The sequence below is a fragment of the Muntiacus reevesi genome, chromosome 19 (genome assembly GCF_963930625.1).
Source record: "Muntiacus reevesi chromosome 19, mMunRee1.1, whole genome shotgun sequence".
Classification (NCBI taxonomy): Eukaryota; Metazoa; Chordata; class Mammalia; order Artiodactyla; family Cervidae; genus Muntiacus; species Muntiacus reevesi.
Window position 1 is genome coordinate 399,779 of NC_089267.1, and position 19,519 is coordinate 419,297.

The 19,519-nt window shown below is 40.5% G+C and overlaps 1 protein-coding gene across 1 annotated transcript in view; it reads left to right on the forward strand.

The window, feature by feature from the left end:
- The first annotated feature begins 2,908 nt into the window (after nt 1-2,908).
- The window catches only part of LOC136150938 (uncharacterized), a 54,830-nt gene continuing 38,219 nt past the window's right edge, over nt 2,909-19,519 (forward strand). The window contains exons 1-3 of the mRNA XM_065911828.1: nt 2,909-2,993; nt 3,451-3,681; nt 8,731-8,832. Of these exons, the coding sequence (XP_065767900.1) occupies nt 2,909-2,993; nt 3,451-3,681; nt 8,731-8,832 (418 nt within the window). The remainder of the gene's footprint in view (nt 2,994-3,450; nt 3,682-8,730; nt 8,833-19,519) is intronic.

Below are 19,519 nucleotides of genomic sequence, written 5' to 3' on the forward strand. Positions count from 1 at the left end.
TCGCATGCGGCCAATCCAATGCCCAGGCAGAATGGAGGGATGCTAACCATGCCTGCCTGCAGTGTCACAGGAGCCAATTCATGGGAGAAGAATGAAGGGACTTAATTAAAGGTGGATGATGTCACTTGAAACAACTTTTGGAGTGAGGTTAGGTCAGGGTTAAGTTAAATTCTATGAGGAGTCCCTCTATGCCATGTCAGTGGACAGTTCAAACAAAGTTGATAGAAGGGAGGTAAAAGCCAAGAAGTTAAAAGTCGCACAGTAAAATAAGTGTCAATGTGTAAAAAAAATGATGACAGTTTAAAGCATTTTGAATGCTGAAAATGTTTAAGCAGGAGCATCAGAAACAGGCTTACAAAAGCTGTTAGACCCCGGTAAGGGTGGAGCTTTTATAAGATATATCCAATGAATCCTGGCTCTTTGAAAAGGGCTCCATTTCAAATGAGTCACTTACATACTTTCCCCTGCACATCAAGAGCACCATCTTAAAAGGACCAAGGAACACTAGAAAAATCTCGTGGATAGTACACATTTTAATAGCATGTTAAGATTATGTAGGCAGGGTACACGGTTGAGAAATGTGAATTTGATCTACATAAGTAAATGATCTTTGTAAAATAATTTTAAGGAAGAAAAATTTACTCTTGGTACTATGAATTTTGCCTAAAATGTTTGACAAACAAGATATATCAATGTAATAGTCAAGAAATATGTATTGATTTCCCCATTGATAGACATTAATATAATGTCTGGAAATGTTTTAGAAAATGTAAAGATGAAATGGACATGACCATATCTTTAACAAGTAAGAGAAACAGGTATTAAACAAATGGTAACACTTAATTTAGGTAGGCATAGATATAAGAAGTCTATAACAGGTATAATCAATGTCATGAGGAATGATAGGTATAATCAATGTCATGAGGAAAAATGATAGATATGATCAACATCATGAGGAAAAATTATGGCCTCCTTCACCTAGGAATAGTAACAATTATATGATAGGTATAATCAATGTTGTGAGGGAAAAAAAACAACAACCAGTATCCTTCACCTAATTTAGAATTATAAACATGGATTATAAGCTTACCCCAGTAAGACTGGTGCATCTAACCACATGAACCAGGTCTAATCACATGGTTCCTCTAACCACGTGGACCACACTCTTGTCTAACTTAATGAAACTATAGACTGTGCCAAGTAGGATCACCCAAGATGGACGAGTCATGGTGAAGAGGTCTGACAGAATGTGGTCCACTGGAGAAGAGAATGGCAAACCACATCAGTATTCTTGTCTTGAGAACCCCATGAACAGAATGAAAAGGCAAAAAATATGGCGCTGAAAGACGAACTCCCCATTCGGTAGGTGTCCGATATGCTACTGGAGATCAGTGGAGAAATAACTCCAGAAAGAATGAAGAGACAGAGCCAAAGCAAAAACAATAGCCAGTTGTGGATGTGACTGGTGATGAAAGAAAGGTCTGGTGCTGTAAGAGCAATATTGCATAGGAACCTGGAATGTTAGGTCCACGAATCAAGAAAAATTGGAAGTGGCCAAGCAGGAGATGGCAAGAGTGAACGTCGACATTTGAGGAATCAGCAAATTAAAATGGACTGGAATGGGTGAATGTCACTCAGATGATCATTATAACTGCTACTGTGAGCAAGGATCCCTTAGAAGAAATGTAGTAGCCATCATAGTCAACAAAAGAGTCTGAAATGCAGTACTTGGATGCAATCTCATAAAACAACAGAATGGCCTCTGTTTGTTTCCAAGGCAAACCATTCAATATCACGGTAATCCAAGTCTATGCCCCAAACCGTAATGCTGAAGAAACTGAACTTGAAGAGTTTCTTCAGCAGAAGAACAGAAGAAACTTGAACGCTTCTATGAAGACCTACAAGACCTTCCAGGACTAACACCCAGAAGGATGTCCTTTTCATTATAGGGGACTGGAATGCAAAAGCAGCAAGTCAAGAAACACCTGGAATAACAGACAAACTTGGCCTTGGAGTACAGAATGAAGCAGGGCAAAGGCTAATAGAGTTCTGCCAAGAGAATGCACTGGTCATAGAAAACACCCTCTTCCAAAAACATAAGAGAAGACTTTACAAATGGACATCACCAGGTGGTCAACATTGAAATCAGACTGATTATATTCTTTGCAGCCAAAGATAGAGAAGCTCTATACAGTCAGCAAGAACAAGACCGGGAGCTGACTGTGGCTCAGATGATGAACTCCTTATTGCCAAATTCAGGCTGAAATTGAATAAAGTACAGAAAACGACTAGACCATTCAAGTATGACCTAAATCAAATCCCTAATGATTATACAGTGGAAGTGAGAAATAGATTTAACGGACTAGATCTGATAGACGAGGGCCTGTGTTTCTCCACTTCCCCCTCCAGCCTGTGACCCTGGTGCTTCTTTTCATCACAGCCCCCACTGAATGCTCAGGGCACAGCTGGTAAGTGAATAGATCAGAGGCTCCATTCCTCCACTGAGAAGCTCGGATGCTAGTAGGAGGAGGTATAGGCCAGGTCAGGGGCAGGGGAATGTGTAGGAGTGCAAGGGCCACTCTCCTCACCCCCGCACTGGACACATGACCCCTTTGATGGGAACCTCTCATACTGCACACCCAGCAGGGAAAGCACAGCACAGACCCTACCTCTGAGAGACTTCAGGACACCAGCATTCCGTGGGCCCCAGGAGGGAATGTGAGAGGATCCACAGGAAGCAGGGGCTTTGAGAGGGACCTTGAAGAGGACCCTCAGCCTCCTCTTGTCCACTTCAGCCGGGGGGTGTCTCATTCGCTTCTCAGGACTCCTCACCACAGCCAGTGCAGATGTCCTGACCTTGATTCCATACGAGGTCCAACAAGGTGGTCTTTGCCTCAGTCCAGGAGAAATGACGCATGTTTCTGTCACCGTTGCCACCCCAAGGTCCACCCCTCCCCTGACCCCACTGCCTATGCTCCCTTCCTCTGACGTATGTCAGTGTGTACTTGTGTGCACACGCAGAGAATCTGCTCCACATTGCCAAAATATCCTGGGGTCTCAGGACCTCTAGTTCCCACGGCAAACTACGTGGCAGGGAGACAGCGCTAGCCTAGGAGATCCTAACTCTCCCTTCATCTCAAGACTCTGCCCCTGCCGAGGCTGATTAGTAGTAACACACACACACACACACACACACACACACACACACACACTAAATAAAACTTCACAGGCTAAAACGTATTGACTGAAAATTTATAGAAGCAATAGATAAGTTTGGTACCTATTATCTGACTCAGTTGACCAAGTAGAAATTATTATTCTTAAATCTTACAAAGACAGAATCTATAGTCATGAAATGATGATTAGGATAAGAAAACTTGACATTTATTTTTTTAAACAACTGATATCAAGTCCAACACTCTAAGGAAATGTAAAGTCAGGATTTTCCAGCCAGGAGTCCTGGGGCTGACAAACGCCCCTCCCCGCCCCCACTGGGCCTGGAGCGAGTGCGCAGGCGCGAGAGGCTGCAGGTGCGAGTGCGCAGGCGCGAGCGGCCACAGGCGAGTGGGCGGAGGCACAGGGACGCCAGAGCTCCCGGACCGCTCCTGAGGGGAGGGAAGGTGGAGACTGGGTCGGTCCCCACTGCGAAAGGCCCCGGACCGGGGAGCAGGACAGACACGAGTAAGTGCAGCTCTATCCGCAGCCCCTCACCGCGCGCCCCCGCCTGCCCAACGGCCAGCGGCCCCCGACTCCTCCAGCCTCGGGGAGCGCGAGCCTCGCTGGGTCCTCGGGTCCGGGGTCGCCGCCACCGGCCGCAGGGTGAGGACCCCGGGCCGGGGCCCAAGACGGTCGTGGAACTGTGGGCGCCCCGCGCGCTCGCAGCCCTCCCTGCTCGGCGCCCCTCGACCGCGGGGGGCGGCCTCTGGGTCTGTGGGCGCCGCCTGGACCCGGTCGCCGCGGGCTCGCGGGTTTGGGAAGGGGAGGTGCCTCCGAGGAGCCCGAAGTCGGGGCCGCGGGGTGCGCGTCGGGCGCGTTGGGTCCGCGGGTGTGAAGAGGTCTCTGCTCCCGGATGCGCGCCGGTGATGGGGGCGCCCAGCTCGGGATCCTGTTCGCTGGCCGCCAACAGCGGGTGTTCAGGTGGGACTCCGTGCTCTTTGCTAAAGCCTTCTGGAGGATAGGCTACAAAAGGTTATTAACGTTCACTTTCAGCGTTTTCAGGCTTTATTGACGGTCACTGACTCTAAGAGCGCGTCTTGGAGGGCAGTTTGTGACATACTAACATCTAAGCAAAGTTTGAAATAAAACTATTCCCGCCTTTGTATGTTTTGGGGTATGGTGAAGAGTTTTTCTTGATTCCGTTAGGCTTTTCAAGCCTAACGACTTTTGGCGACTTTTGGCGAAGCTGCACTGCTCTTAAATGGTGACAGTATTGTCGCTAAGTCATGTCCCAACTCTTGGGACACCGTGGACTGACTGTAGCCCTTCAGGCTCCTCTGTCCGTGGAATTCTCCAGGCAGGAATACTTGAGTGCGTTGCCATTTGCTTCTCCAGGAGATCTTCCCAACCCAGGAATCGAAGCCGAGTCTCTGGCATTGTAGGCAGATTCTTTAGCAACTGAGCTACTAGGGAAGCTCCTAAGTTAAATGAGCATTTAAAAAATACTTCTTTGAGCAGTTACCATAGACGCTCAAATATTTGAGAATTTTAGTTATAGTAATGGGCGTGGTTTCTTTGGTTTTTTGTTTGGTTTTGGGTCTTTGGTTATTTTTTGTTGTTGGTTGGCTGGTTTGGGGATTTTTGGATTTCTTTGGGTCGGGGTAGAGTTTGCATCAGGAAGAGATGGTATCCAAATCAGGAGAAATGTTTATTTCATGGTGTTCTGGTATGCAGTGTTGCAGTTTAAAGTATCTAATCCTGGTTAAATCTCAGATTGGCTCCAGCAAATGGATATTTTTATTGAGAATAGTTTGGGTTTTGTTCTGTGGGTTTTTTATGTGCTTTTCTTTTTTAGTACAATCTGCTTATTTAGCATGCTTCAAATCATAATAGATTGTAGTTAACACTGGTGGTTGATGCAAGGAACAATGCTTTGTAACACAGAGATGGGTTGTCTTTTTCTACAGAAATTTGTTCTTGAGTCAGTAAATTTCCACGTAAAACTCTCAGGAGTGACTTTTGCTATAGCACTTTGGTCTCTGTAATGAGGAATAAAGCATATCATTTCACTGTTGAAGATAATGGCATATACTATAAAGATAGGCATCGGGTACATAAAAGGAATTCGAGCTTTGAGTTTGGTGAATTAGTGTCCTCAATGAAACGGCTTGTCTCTTCGAAGAGAAGGAGAGCGATAACCACATGGTGATGACCAGGGTTCTTTCCCTACCTTGAACACCAAGAGGAACGGGAGGAGACAGAGTGATTTTCAGAAGAACTGACGTTCATTTATCAACCACGTACCCTCGTTCCTTGCTGTTTCTTAATTCCCAGAGAAATTAAAAACGTGGTTCCTAACCAGGATATTTGAATGGGAAAGGTCCTTTCAGTTCCCAGGCAGGTAACTGAATCCGTTGTATAAGCGTTCATCTGCCTGTACCTTGGAAGTAACACTGAGAAAATCGTCTTCTCTAATGGATGAAGTGGGCAGAATAGGAGGGTGGTGGAGCTTTTTGGGGCAAGTTTTCCAAAAGTTGGAGCAAAAGTAAATCAGTCTCTTCAAAGGAACAGACTCATTAGATACCAGCATTTGGGCCTTAATGTCTTTTGCAACATCATGTAGCTTGTTAGTAAAAATACTCCAGACCAGAGAAAAGTCCACGTGGTCAAATGCTTATTGGATGAAAAGTAATGAAAGAAAAAGAACATGCTGAAGATTTTTAATATCTGGTATTTGACCCAGATCAGTTGACTGAGTACAAATAAAGGTCAGTCAAGAAATCTTCCAGAGAGAGAATTTAGTCATTCAGCTGTGATGTGGACAAGAAACCTGCTATTTATTTGTTAAAAATTAATCCCAACTAACATACTTTGTTAATTAGCAATAAATATGGATAAACTGCAAGTAGTTTACTATGCTGTGTTTTCAAAGCAGGATCAAGGAATTAAAAGTTACTGAAGTTTTCTCTGGAAAGTACTTTCTCAACATTATTTTTCAAATATTGTAATTCTGATTGCAGTGTGTATGAATCTCAGAGTAAAATCTGTTGAGGAATTGATATTCTCTGAGGTCAAATGACTGATTCAGAAGAGCAGGGTTAAATTGGAGGGTGAAAGTGTCAATAACACAAATTGATGTCTGTCATTTTAAATGTACTAGATTGAGGACCATTTAAGTGGATCGTATAATTAGCATAATTGTGCGTATAATGGTTTATGCTAAATTACCGCACAACTCCCCAAATTTCAGCAGCACAGCACTATGGTTCCCACATCACAGCCCTGGGTGGGTATTCACTTTGGGGAGACTGCACTCCTTCAGATGGTCATTCAGGAACCCAGACTCCTCCCATCCTATACTGTCTCCCTTCCCTTAGACCTCATCCCCATCTGCATCCATCAGCAGAAGGGGTCAAGAATATGGAGAAATGCATATGGAAGTTTCTGATGAGCCAGCTCTGGAAGGATCCAGGTCAGTTTCTCTGCTGCTGTTTTGGCCACAGTCCATTTCTGTGGCCACAAGAGAGACTGGGGATTCTTCCAACTGTTCTCCCCAGGAAGGGAGAACAATTAAAGTTGTCAGCAACTTTATGAATGTCAGTCATTCATTTCGATTTAATTCGTTTTCAAATCTTTATTGGCTGTTTGCCATACACCAAGCGCTGTGCAGAGTGTGACCTGAGAATTGGTTGAGCAGCATCTTGATCTTGGAGGAGTTGTGAATCCTCAGGAGAGAAGACAGAGTATGAAGTGCCTGCCATCCTAGGAGAAAGGGATTAAGAGAACCTGCTTTGAAAGTTCAGGGAATGATTCTAGATTTGAAAGCTGCCTGGAAATGATTGATTTGGATTCCACTTTCAGAGATGAACAAGATATGATTGTGAAAGAAGCTGGCATCAGGAGCCGTAGAAACAGGTCCTGCGATACAGGGTATCATAAAGAATATCATGTCGTCATTGTTCAGTTGCTAAGTTGTGTCGGTCTCTTTGCGACTCCATGGAACTAAGAAGAGATATATCATTTTACAGCTAAAGCAGCTGAAGCCTAGAGTAGGAAGGTGACCATCCAGGTCAGGTAAAGGGGTTGAAGATCAGGTTTCAAGCTGAGAAAGAGTCCACGGGGACTCAGTCTGAGCAGTTCCAACACTGAAAGGAGACCACTAATGTTCTGGGAAGGCTGGCATCTGGCCTCAGTGTGGGATTTGAGACAGAGAGTGGGCCCAGGGGGAACTGAGCCTCCGCAGTGGGCAGAGGAGGCCACCCCATCTCCGAAAAGTGCCACTGACCTCAGAGTGGGTGGAATGAGCAGTGAATTCTAGTCCACCTGAGAAAGCAGTCCAATCTGAATAACTCTGAGTTTAGGTTTATCTTACAAACTTCTTAAGAAAGAACTTGGACAAGGCCAAGTCAAGTGCAGCCTCTTGAATTCCACACCCAGTATTCATTGGTGGAAGTGCTTAAACCCTCCAAGTGATTCCAGTATTTTAATTTTACTCTGTATTTAATTCCAACAGTCCTATGATTACTTAATGAGCAAATAACTGGAATCAAAAAGAGTGTGAATGTATTTTTAATGTGAGGACAGGTGAAGTGAAGCAGTCTGGAAGAGGGAACCAATAAAAAGGGATCTTGGTAAATAAATAAAGACATCGTTTAGAAATGGAGAGGTATTTGGAAGGAAATTAGTGCCTGACACCATACTCTGCTCTTTGCATGTTTAGGAGCTAGTTTCTGATGTTATTTTCACCACAGATCTCCCTGTGGTGAATTGTATTTGACCTCCACACTGTTTATCTCCTGGACACATTGTGAAATTTTGAGAAGAAGCAGGTATTAGAATTTGTCTTGAGAGCAGCTATAAACATTTCCTGGAACCCCTCTAGGGTAGAAGAAAAAGGAAAGGAAAATGGAAACAAGGGATAAAGACAGCTAATAATGTTGGAGATACCACTGGGATTTGTGGTCTCTTTTTGAAATGGCTTCCCTGGTGGTTGAGACAGGAAAGAATCCACCTGCAATGCAGAAGTCCTGGGTTCGATCCCTGGGTTGGAAAGATCCCCTGGAGAAGGGAACGACTACCCACTCCAATATTCTGGCCTGGAGAATTCCATGGACAGAGGAGCCTGGTGGGCTACAGTCCATGGGGTCACAAAGAGTCGGACACAACGGAGCACTTTCAATTCACTTTTTGAAACTAAATAGAAGAAGTCAGAACGTGACTGTTTCTTGATCATGGTTTGTTTTCATTTTTGTCTTTTTTTTCTTACTCCTTCATCAGTTATTCCAGTTGATAGAACATTATGTCATCTTCAGTTTCAGTGTGAGTGCTTGTCTTGCTTCCATTTGTATTATTCATGCAAACGTTGATTGAACTGATGACCCCAAGTCATCAAGGAAACATTAAATACACTGATGAATACATTTCTTAATTTTAGAAAAAATTAATGAGTGAAGGTTAAAATACTCTTCTTAAATTTGTCATTTAAAAAATTCTCATATGCATACCTCATTGCCTAATACTGCCAGAAAAATGAAGAATTCCTATGTGTTAATGAGCCTGTATATTTTTTTACAGGTATGACTATTACCGAGTGTAACAGCCCAGTTTGCTGGCCACGTCCTGTCTCCAGGAAAGTTGTAGCTGCTGTTGTTTCAGGTAGTCCCTTGGGTACCAGAGGTGAGTTTATGAAGCTATACGACCTTTTACACTTATTTAAAAAAATTGAAGTGTCGTTGATTTACAGTGTTGTATGTCAGCTGTACAGGTAAGTAATTCAGTTGTGTGTGTGTGTGTGTGTGTGTGTGTATTCTTTTCCATTACCGTTTATTACAAGGTATTGAGTAAGTTCTCTGTGCGATACAGTGGGTTCTTATTGTTTATTTTATATATAATATGCCTTGCGTGATTCACGCTGGTCAGACAACGTGATTATGTTCACTTCTGATATAATCTTTTTAGGTACAGCCTTAAAGTCTTTGATAAGATATTTTAAAATAATTTTAGCATGTGTGTGTTCTAATTCCAGTGGTAGTTATTAGAGATATGATTTTGCATGAAGTATTTCTCTTTTTGTCCTTGACCAATTAAAAAAATTGTTTTTTTTTTTTTTTTTCTGATTGGTTTGCTAGATATTTGTGACTACATTAAAAATGTTAACTTTTGTCTCATCTTAAAATACGATCTGAATTAGCAATGAATATTGTGCTATACATAAGGGCTGTGACATAAATCTAGTTTCTAACTTCATAAACACATAATCTAGAAGGGAACACAGACACATATGTAACAACTGCATTTGTTTACTGAGTGAAATAGTGAGATGGATAAAGTTCTAGTAAGCCTTGAACAGCCAAATCAGCTTCAGAAATAGATGTGCAGTTATTTTAAAATATTTTAAACATTTTCCAGCTACATGCAGAAAATAGTGTGAAAAAGGTATGGTTTTTACTATAAGCAATTTAGCATTTTGACATTCTGAGCATCCTCATCATGAAATTAAGTCCAGAAGGAGTTTTTTTCCATGTCTCTTGAAATGGTCCTTGTTCGTCCACAACATTTCCCATAATAACAGAGGTGCTTCCAAGGGCAGGAAACGTCAACATTATTAAAGTTTCACAAAGCAAAGTCAATTTTAAGAATATGATGTCCCCAAACTGACAAAGGTCTTGAAAAATAATTTCAAGGGAGGCATAAATTATTTTCTGCTTGTCAAAGGGCAGAAATATTTAGGTTGAGCTAATGAATGGTTGAGTTTTAGAGTGGAGAATATCCTTAAAATATTACATAGATTTATACTGTCAGTAGATGCTACCTACATGAGGTTATTTGTATTTAAACAAATTTTAAAATTAAAACTGCAGTTTCTCAGTTGGATTTGCCATATTTTAAAGATGTTTATTAGCTACATGTGGCTAGTGAATACTGCATTGGATAGTACAGATGCAAAACATTTTCATTATCATAAAAAATTCTATTGAGCAATACTAAATATATACCCAGATATTCATAGAGGAGGCAACCAAATCTCAAGGAAGTAATAAAACTTCCAGAGGTCACACAGCTGTGTTTTTAAAGAAACGCAGAATGATGCAAAGGAAGTAATAACAGAGGCATTAAAGAAACCCAGGAGGTTTCTGGAACAGATAAAGTAGAGTTTAACCGTGCAGGCTTAGTTGTTAGCAGGGTTGAAGCTCATGATCATTAGGACGACCTACCTGATTGAATGTGGACAGTTAAAATTTTATGCAGTGAATTAAAAGCAGAAAAATATTTCAATTTCAATCAAAAGCTGCCAGCTCCATATTTTTAGCCTGTGCTCTGCTTCCAGATTATGTTTATCACTTTAGTATACAGGGCACCACTCAAACCAAACCCGAAGTTTGGTTTGCCTGGCCCCAAGAAATGAAACAATCTTGAGGGGTTATGGCTATATTTGAAAAGGTTGATTTTTCAATGCATCATGCAGACTGGCCCTGTTTTAAAAGGGACTCCTGCCACCACATAGTCGAAATGTGAACTCTTTTCTCACTTGGCAAAAGTCAAAGATAGGCCCTGCCTTTTTATTATTTCATTAAAATCCAAATATTATTTTTCCATTTTCTACCTTGTTTTCATCACAGTGTGATCAACTGTAGTCAAGAAAGGAAAGGTTAGATTTATCAATCGAAGTGTGATAAAGGCCCTCTAAATAATTGAACCCTCAGGAGAAACAATCCTCATGTATTCTTTTTCTGTTGCTTCAATATCTTCATAAAAAGTCATTTCAGTATGTTTGGTCCTGTAGCAGAGATTCTGTGAAGTGCTTATCTTCCTCGGAGGTCCAGAAAGCCTGTGAGTGTGTGGATAAAGGTGGGTCTTAGAGAGAGAGAGGGAGGATGGAGAGAGACTTGATGCTGAGAGAGGACAATGTTCTAAAACCTCCTTGGGTTGAAGGTAGGGGAGCAGAAATACCCATGAGTAATCTAGAGTAAAAGTTAAATAATCAAGGAGATGAATACTCTGAAGGAATATGGTAACTTCCCTCCTAGAAATAAAAGTTACCCTTATTAATTCTCTTCCTTTTGCCCCAGAAAAGCATTAGTTAGGTCTAGAGAGGGGTATTATTGCCAGAAATGGAAAAGGCAGTTTGAAGAGACTAGCCTGGAGCAGAGAGAGCAAGAAAGCTGAGCCAGTAGATGGAAAGCAGACTTCATGGAAGTCTCCAGCTCAAGTTCTGGGAACACCAAGTTCAAGTCCAAAAGGGCCCACATGGGAACTGAGGAAGACTGGCAGAGAGGGCAAAGTTACACTGAAGGTACAGTATTTATTATGGGATTGAACTCCTGAAAGGCCTTCCAGTAGCTTCCGATCTGTTCAAGAATCCTTCATGTCCTGCTGCTTCCCAGTGAGTGGCTCACAGCTTCAAGACCTCTTCTCCAGGCTAAAGAACTATTTGTAATATACCCTGCCTGTATTTTTTACTTTGGCAACCCGGACAAGGAAAGTTGAACAATTTTCAGATTCTAGAGCTTTTGCCCCAGCCCTGGAAATGCTGCAGACAGCCAATCTCAGCTAAAGGGAGCCACTTAGCCCAGGGTCACATCACCCCTTCGTACAATGCCCTTCATCCAATGACAGGTGTAAGAATATAAAAGTTAAGACATCCTCCTGAATTGGGACATCCCCCTGAAGGGGTCATCTCATTTTAAGAACTCTCCCCCAAAGGGTCACCTGAGGTTTCCTGAGGCTGCAACACAACTTTACTTCTACCTTTGCCCAATCTGATGTCCTTTTCTTCCATACGTTGTTGATGCCAAGAGTTGTCCCTAATTAATCTCTTAGACACTAATCACTGTCTCAGGGTTAGCTCTGAACATGGTGGCATTTGTTTATGATTTGGAGTGCATACCTAGACTTTAAAGTGCAGCAGTGCCCAATTGCACAAATATGTCTTTCTATTTCTCTCTCTCATCTCTGTTTTCATTTTCTCGCTGCTAGATTAGTCAGGGGACTCCCAAGTTCTTCATTGTGTCATCCTGGTACCAAGATTCTCCTGGAAATTATAAAGTTATTCACCTTCTACATCAAGTACTTCTTATTTTTTCCCTAGAAACATAAATCATCCTTAAAAGGAATTAGAGTGTCAAATCTTAAATATATTTTAGTTTCTCCACCACTTTATACATTAAATGCTTTTTCCTGGAGACTGCTTCTGACATTGGCGTTCACTGTGCTCTCAAACTGCCTAATTTGGAAGCTACTCCTGTTTCCAAATGCTGCCTTCTGCTGGTCTCCTGAAGTTCTGAAGTCTGCCCTGCCTCCACTATTAGGTATAGTTCAGTAGTTGTCTACCTCAAGGTAATAGGGTATCTTTTGGAAGCTTTATTCTTTTTCCATTTACACAACACACACACACATATATGATTACATATATTATATAATTCTAATACTTAAGCGTCTATGTGACCACAGCTTTATCTGCAGCCCACAGGTTTTGCTACAGTATATTTTCATTCAGTTCAGTTCAGATGCTCAGTCATATCTGACTCTTTGCGACCCCATGAACTGCAGCATGCAAGGCCTCCCTGTCCATCACCAAGTCCCAGAGTCCACCCCAACCCATATCTGTTGTGTTGGTGATGCCATCCAACTGTCTCATCCTCCATCGTCCCCTTCTCCTCCTGCCCTCAATCTTTCCCAGCATCAGGGTCTTTTCAAATGAGTCAGTTCTTCACATCAGGTGGCCAAAGTATTGGAGTTTCAGCTTCAACATCAGTCCTTCCAATGAACACCCAGGACTGGTGTCGTTTAGGATGGACTGGTTGGAGCTCCTTGCAGTCCAAGGGACTCTCAAGAGTCCTCTCCAACACCACAGTTCAAAAGCATCAATTCTTTGGTGCTCAACTTTATAGTCCAACTCTCACTTCCATACATGACCACTGGAAAAACCATAACCTTGACTAGACGGACCTTTGTGGCCAAAGTAATGTCTCTACTTTTTAATACGCTGCCTGGGTTGGCCATAACTTTCCTTCCAAGGAGTAAGTGTCTTTTAATTTCATGGCTGCAGTCACCACCTGCAGTGATTTTGGAGCCCAGAAAAGTAAAGTCAGCCACTGTTTCCACTGTTTCCCCATCTATTTGCCATGAAGTGATGGGACCAGATGCCATGATCTTCGTTTTCTGAATGTTGAGCTTTAAGCCAACTTTTTCACTCTCCTCTTTCACTTTTATCCAGAGGCTCTTTAGTTCTTCTTCACTTTCTGCCATAAGGGTGGTGTCATCTGCATATCTGAGGTTATTGATATTTCTCCAGGCCGTCTTGATTCCAGCTTGTGCTTTCTCCAGCCCAGCGTTTCTCATGATGTACACTGCATGTAAGTTAAATGAGCAGGGTGACAATAGACAACCTTGACGTACTCCTTTTCCTAATTCTGGAACCAGTCTGTTGTTCCATGTTCAATTCTAACTGTTGCTTCCTGACCTGCATACAGGTTTCTCAAGAGGCAGGTCAGGTAGTCTGGTATTCCTATCTCCTTCAGAATTTTCCACAGTTTATTGTGATCCACACAGTCAAAGGCTTTGGCATAGTCAATAAAGCAGAAATAGATGCTTTTCTGGACCTCTCTTGCTTTTTCGATGATCCAGCGGATGTTGGCAATTTGATCTCTGGCTCCTCTGCCTTTTCTCAAACCAGCTTGAGCATCTGGAAGTTCACGGATCAGGTATTGCTGAAGCCTGGTTTGGAGAACTTTGAGCATTACTTTACTAGTGTGTGAGATGAGTGCAATTGTGCGGTAGTTTGAGCATTCTTTGGGATTGGAATGAAAACTGACCTTTTCCAGTCCTGTGGCCACTGCTGAGTTTTCCAAATTTGCTGACATATTGAGTGCAGCACTTTTACAGCATCATCTTTCAGGATTTGAAATAGCTCAACTTGAATTCCATCACCTCCACTAGCCTTGTTCGTAGTGATGCTTACTAAGGCCCACCTGATTTCATATTCCAGGATGTCTGGCTCTAGGTCAGTGTTTCATTATCATTCAATTAATGAAATTCTAATTCCTATTATGACTTTATCTTTGACATCCATATTTATCAGAAGTATGTTTTGGTTTTTTTTTTTTTAATTTAATTTGTTTATTCAGCTGCACCTGGTCTTAGTTGTGGCTTTCAGGATCTTCAGTCTTCATTGTAGCATGCAAGGTCGTTTAGTTGTGGCATGAAAACTGTTTGTTTGTGGGAACCAGTTCCCTGACTCGAGATGGAATTCAGGCTCCCTGCATTGGGAGTATGGAGTCTTAGTCACTGGACCACCATGGAAATCCAGAAGTGTGTTTTTAATGTCCAAATATTTGATAAAATATTGGTTATACATTTTTAAATTTCTTGATTATTCTGAGTCTTGTTTTATACCCAGCATTCAGTCAACTTAAAAATGTGCCATGTACACCTCAAAATTTGTATGTAAATGTGCATTTCATTCTTGTTAATGCAGTGTTTTATGCAAATGTAGGCCAAAGAGTTTTTCAATTAATTTATTTTAATTGGATATAGTTACATTAAGGATATTGTGATGGTTTTTGCCATAGGTCAACATGAAATGGCCACAGGTATACATGTGTCCCCCCCAATTCTGAACCTCCTCTCCCATTTCCCACCCCACTGTATTCCTCTGGGTTTTCTCAGAGCACCGACTTTAGGTGCCCTGGTTCATGCATCAAATTTGCACAGGTCATCTATTTTACATATGGTAATGTACATGTTTCAATGCTCTTCTCTCAAATCATCCCACTCTCATCTTTTCCCCCTGAGTCCAAAAGTCTGTTCTTTACATCTGTGTCATCTTTGCTGCCATGCATGTAGGATTGTTGGTACCATCTTTCTAAGTTCTCTCTATATGCATTAATATAGAGTATTTGTCTTTCTATTTCTGGCTTACTTCACTCTGTATAATAGGCTCCAGGTTCATCCACCTCATTAGAACTGACTCAGATGCATTCCTTTTTATAGCTGAGTAATATTTCATTGTGTGCATATAGCACAACTTTCCTATCCATTCATCTGCTGGTGGACATCTAGGTTGCTTCCTTGTCTAGCTTTGTAAATAGTGCTGCAGTGAATGTTGGGGTACATATGTCTCTTTCAATTCTGGTTTCCTCGGGGTGTATAGGCCAAAGACTTTAACAATGGTATTCAGATCTTCTGTAGTTTACTGATTTGTTGTTCTGAATTATTGATCTAGGTAATTTAGATTTTATTTCTAGTTAGTTTTCAGAATTTCCCTTCATATATTGCCTCGAAGTTTAGTTTTATGACATGTTCCTTGTAAAGTAATGGTTGGTTTTATTATCCTGTCTTATCTCCAGTGATACTTTTTGCTTTCAAATCTCCCATTATTTTTTTTTTTTCAGTTTTGCTTATTGTTTTTATGACATAAGTTTTGCATCCTTTAACTTGCAGTCTGACTATGGTGTCTTGTAAGGGGCATAGAATTAAGATTTTTGTTTGTTTCAAAAAATCTCTGCCCTTTAATGTGACTATTTACAGTTAACGTATCTTATTATAGACCTTTTACTCCTTGTTTTCTGCTTGTCCTTCCTTTTTATGTTCCTCTGGCTCTTCCTTTTAAATTCATCAAACTCCATTTTCCCTTTATTAGCTCACAATGCTTATATAGGTAGCAATTACACATGCACCGTGACTTATTAGCTCCTTTACTGCTTCTCAAGCAGTGCTGAGACCTTAAATTTATTTTATTACTTTTTCCTCTTCCTCTTGTTTTAATGCATTCTAATTTTTATATATTTCATTATTACTCTTATGTGCAGTTAGATTTTATTCAGATTTATTCACTTACGCTTCCTTTCTGTTCTATTTAATTCCTTTGTCAAGTCCTTATTTTCCTCTATGATAATTTTCCTTCTGCCTGCGGGTCTCCCTTTCAGTTGGTTCTGATGAGAACATATTCTCTAAATTTTGTTTGTTTGCAGATTTCCTTATTTCATCTTCCAAACAACATTTTCTCTGCCTCTAGAATTCTCAGTGAGCAGTTATTTTCTTTAGCACTTTCCATTATTTTCTAGTATTAATCATTTTTGTTGAGAAGTAAGCAGTAATCTTAATCTCATGCGTTGTTGAAAGGTCAACTGTTGTTTTTCCTCTGGTTACTTCTAAGGTGTTCTGTTTTTCTTTGCTATTTGTAAATTGTACTCTGGTGGTGTTAGATATGGTTTCTTTATATTTACTCTTGTTGCGTTTTTTAGTGCTTGTTGAATTTATGGCTTGATATATTCTTTTTAGTTTTTGAGAACTCTCAGCTATTATTTCTAAATATTGTTCTCGCCCGAATCTCTCTCTTCTTTTCCCTTTGGACTCCAATGTAAACATATGATGAAAATGTTTACTGTGGCCCATATGTTTCAAATGCTCTTTTCTGTACTTTTTTATCCTTTTTGTTTTCCACGTTTAGTCTTCCTATTTTTACTGCTACTCTGTCTTCCAGTTCATTTATCTTTCTTCACCTGTGTTCGGCCCACTACTGAGTTTAATTTTGAATTCTGTCAGTTCAACTTTAATCAGTTTCTAGTTGTCTAGTTAAATTCTCTACCTTGTCATCTATTTTCCTGAACTTGGTAATATTTATCAAAATATATTTGAACTTTAATATCTAGGTCATCCATGATTCTGATTCTGTTTTTTATTCTAATTCTCCTTTTCTTGGGAGTCTTGGTGGTTCTTTGATGAACACCAGACTTGGGATATGACAAGTTGTAGAGAATCATAATGACATTCCAGTTGACCTTTGAACAACCTGGATTTAGATTGCACAGATCCACTTATATATGGATTTTTTCCCAACAACTGCAGCACTGCATGATCCGTGGTTGGTTGAATCCTCAGATGCAGAACCATAGATAGGAAGGGCCGCCTATCAAGTGATATGTGAATTTTTGACTGCATAGGGAGTCGGTGTCTCTAAGTCTTGTATTGTTGAACGGTCAACTGTCCTTTTTTCAAGAGAGAATTTCCTATTCCCAGGTAAGGAGCAGAAGGAAAGATCAGCTTATTGATCTTCAGTCATTGCACAAGCTTCATACTCATTTTCCTTCTTTATAGATGTTTCCATCAAGGTAGCTGTTTCATCAACCTTCCTAACACACATTCACGTGGACACAGATACATATAGAAACCTCCAGTGTCCTAATTCATATCATTAGCTTTCCACCGGGCCACTATTCTTTGGTGGGTTCTGAACCTCAGTTTTATCTCCTCAGCATTACAAGACTCCTGAGTCTTTGTTTTGACTTCAGTTAGCTTTTGTTTGACTTCTTAACATCTTGCCTTGTCTACCTACGTGGAAAATGTGATAACGTCAAGGGACCACTGTTGCTGAATTGAGCTCGAGTCTCTGAATCTTTCCCATCTCTGGGATTTTGATCCTTAAAATTCTAGCTGCCTTGTTATTTCTAAAGTCCAACCCTGCTCTCTCCTCAGTCCTCCAATATTGTCCTAAGATCTACTGGCTTTTCTGCCTCTTAGGAGCCATATTTGGTTTCTCATGCTTTTGATTTTCATCAATAGTTTCTAAATGACTGGATTAGATAAAGCATGTGCAGAATACTGTTCTTACTTCTATGAGTTTCTTTTCTATTTTATTTTTCTATGTCATGGCTACCTCATTAGCTTTATAATGCTCACAGTCAAATGTTGCTTATGATTTATCTGACCTTTCTAGTATGGTTTCCTAAGGTAAACTGATATAGTTGGAAGCAGAAGTCCTTACCTACTATTGAAAAATTCTGTTTTAGCTTTCTATGAGTTCTTTGATTTATTTTATTTTGTCCCATCTTCCATCACTTTTTCCTACCAGAAATTCCGATTCTCACAGTTAATTTTAAAATTAAAAATTATAATTAAGCTAATATGTTAATAGTCAAGGGATTAATTTTGCTTTGAAGAAGAACACAGATTGATGAATGGAATATGGAGAATTTCTTAAGACCTTTGTCATTTCTAAGCATGGGAATCAGCCATCTGCACCATGATAAATTAGTCAGATATGTAAGGAAGCACTCATTATAAAATCAGCATTACTCAGTAACAATCTCAAAAGTTGCTTCACTTTCCTACTCATGTTACCAATTCCCACATGTTCAATAGGAGCTTAGAATCATGAGATAGGCCATTTTCCATGTCCTATCTTAGTAACTATAATTATTGGGAAAACAAAACTATAAATAAGGATTTGCTATGAATATATTCAAACCTTTTGTTCCTAAACATCTTCTAGAAGAAGACTGAAAAGTTTGACATAGAAACACCTCTTGATAAGTAAGAAACAGTAAAATTTCTCATAATAGTTCTTTTCTGATCCCATTATGTGATTCTCAGGTTCACACAAAATTATTTTTATATGAACTTCACAAATCTTATTTTTACTATTAAATCAGTGGCCCCACTCTTTTGAAACATGGGGCAAAATAGTTGAAATTGGAACAATTTTCCAAAACCCAGGGCATATGACATATGTACCTATAGAACGCAATATTTCTGTCTGGTTCTGCGGTAGAATTTTTCATACCTGCCAGTCTAAGTTGACTATTGTTTTTACAGTGCGTTAGTAGAAATCAAACGGTAAATTCAGTCAAACAGTCATTTCATACATCAAAAAGAAAAATCAGTCAACACAACTGTCTGACTGAAATAAAGGAAGAAAACAATTCAAGGCAAACAGTTGTCCTAGGAGACTTGTATAAATGCAGTAGCGGTGTCATGTGCAGAATTAACCTTTCCCCACCTTTAACTGGAGAACATTCTGCCAGCCAATTCAGTCAGCTCAGATAAGCCTGAATTTTAATATTCCAGTCTCATCACTCTCAGTTGATGGTGACTGCGCTTCCTTCTCCTTCCCCTGTCACTCAGTGGAGAACGTCAGAGCAGGAGGACAGTGATATCGGCATACTGTAATGGCCTGCCCTGGACTCTACAGCTTCAAAGTTCTTAAGCTGACTCAGTGATCTTACAGAGTCTGGTGCAGAAGGAATATGTGAATTAAATTACAGACCGTTGACTGCCTTCTAGCACTATCATCCCTTATTTCTGGTTCTAATATATCACTAAATACTCAAGAAGAAATTTTTGAGTGTTTAGCAGAAATATGGCTCCAAAGCAGACACATTGAAAAGAAACATTGTCATCTATGATTGGTTTTAAAGTTGACTTGTCTTTTACTCATAAACAGATTTAGTGTGAATTCAGTTTTGCTAAACGTTAGAGAATCTTTTGGAGGGACGTGCCAACTCTTTTGAGTTTTTTTGCACTCTGACTTTTAAAGCAAGGTTATTTTTCAAAAAGTTTAAGGGTTACTTGAATACTATAAAGA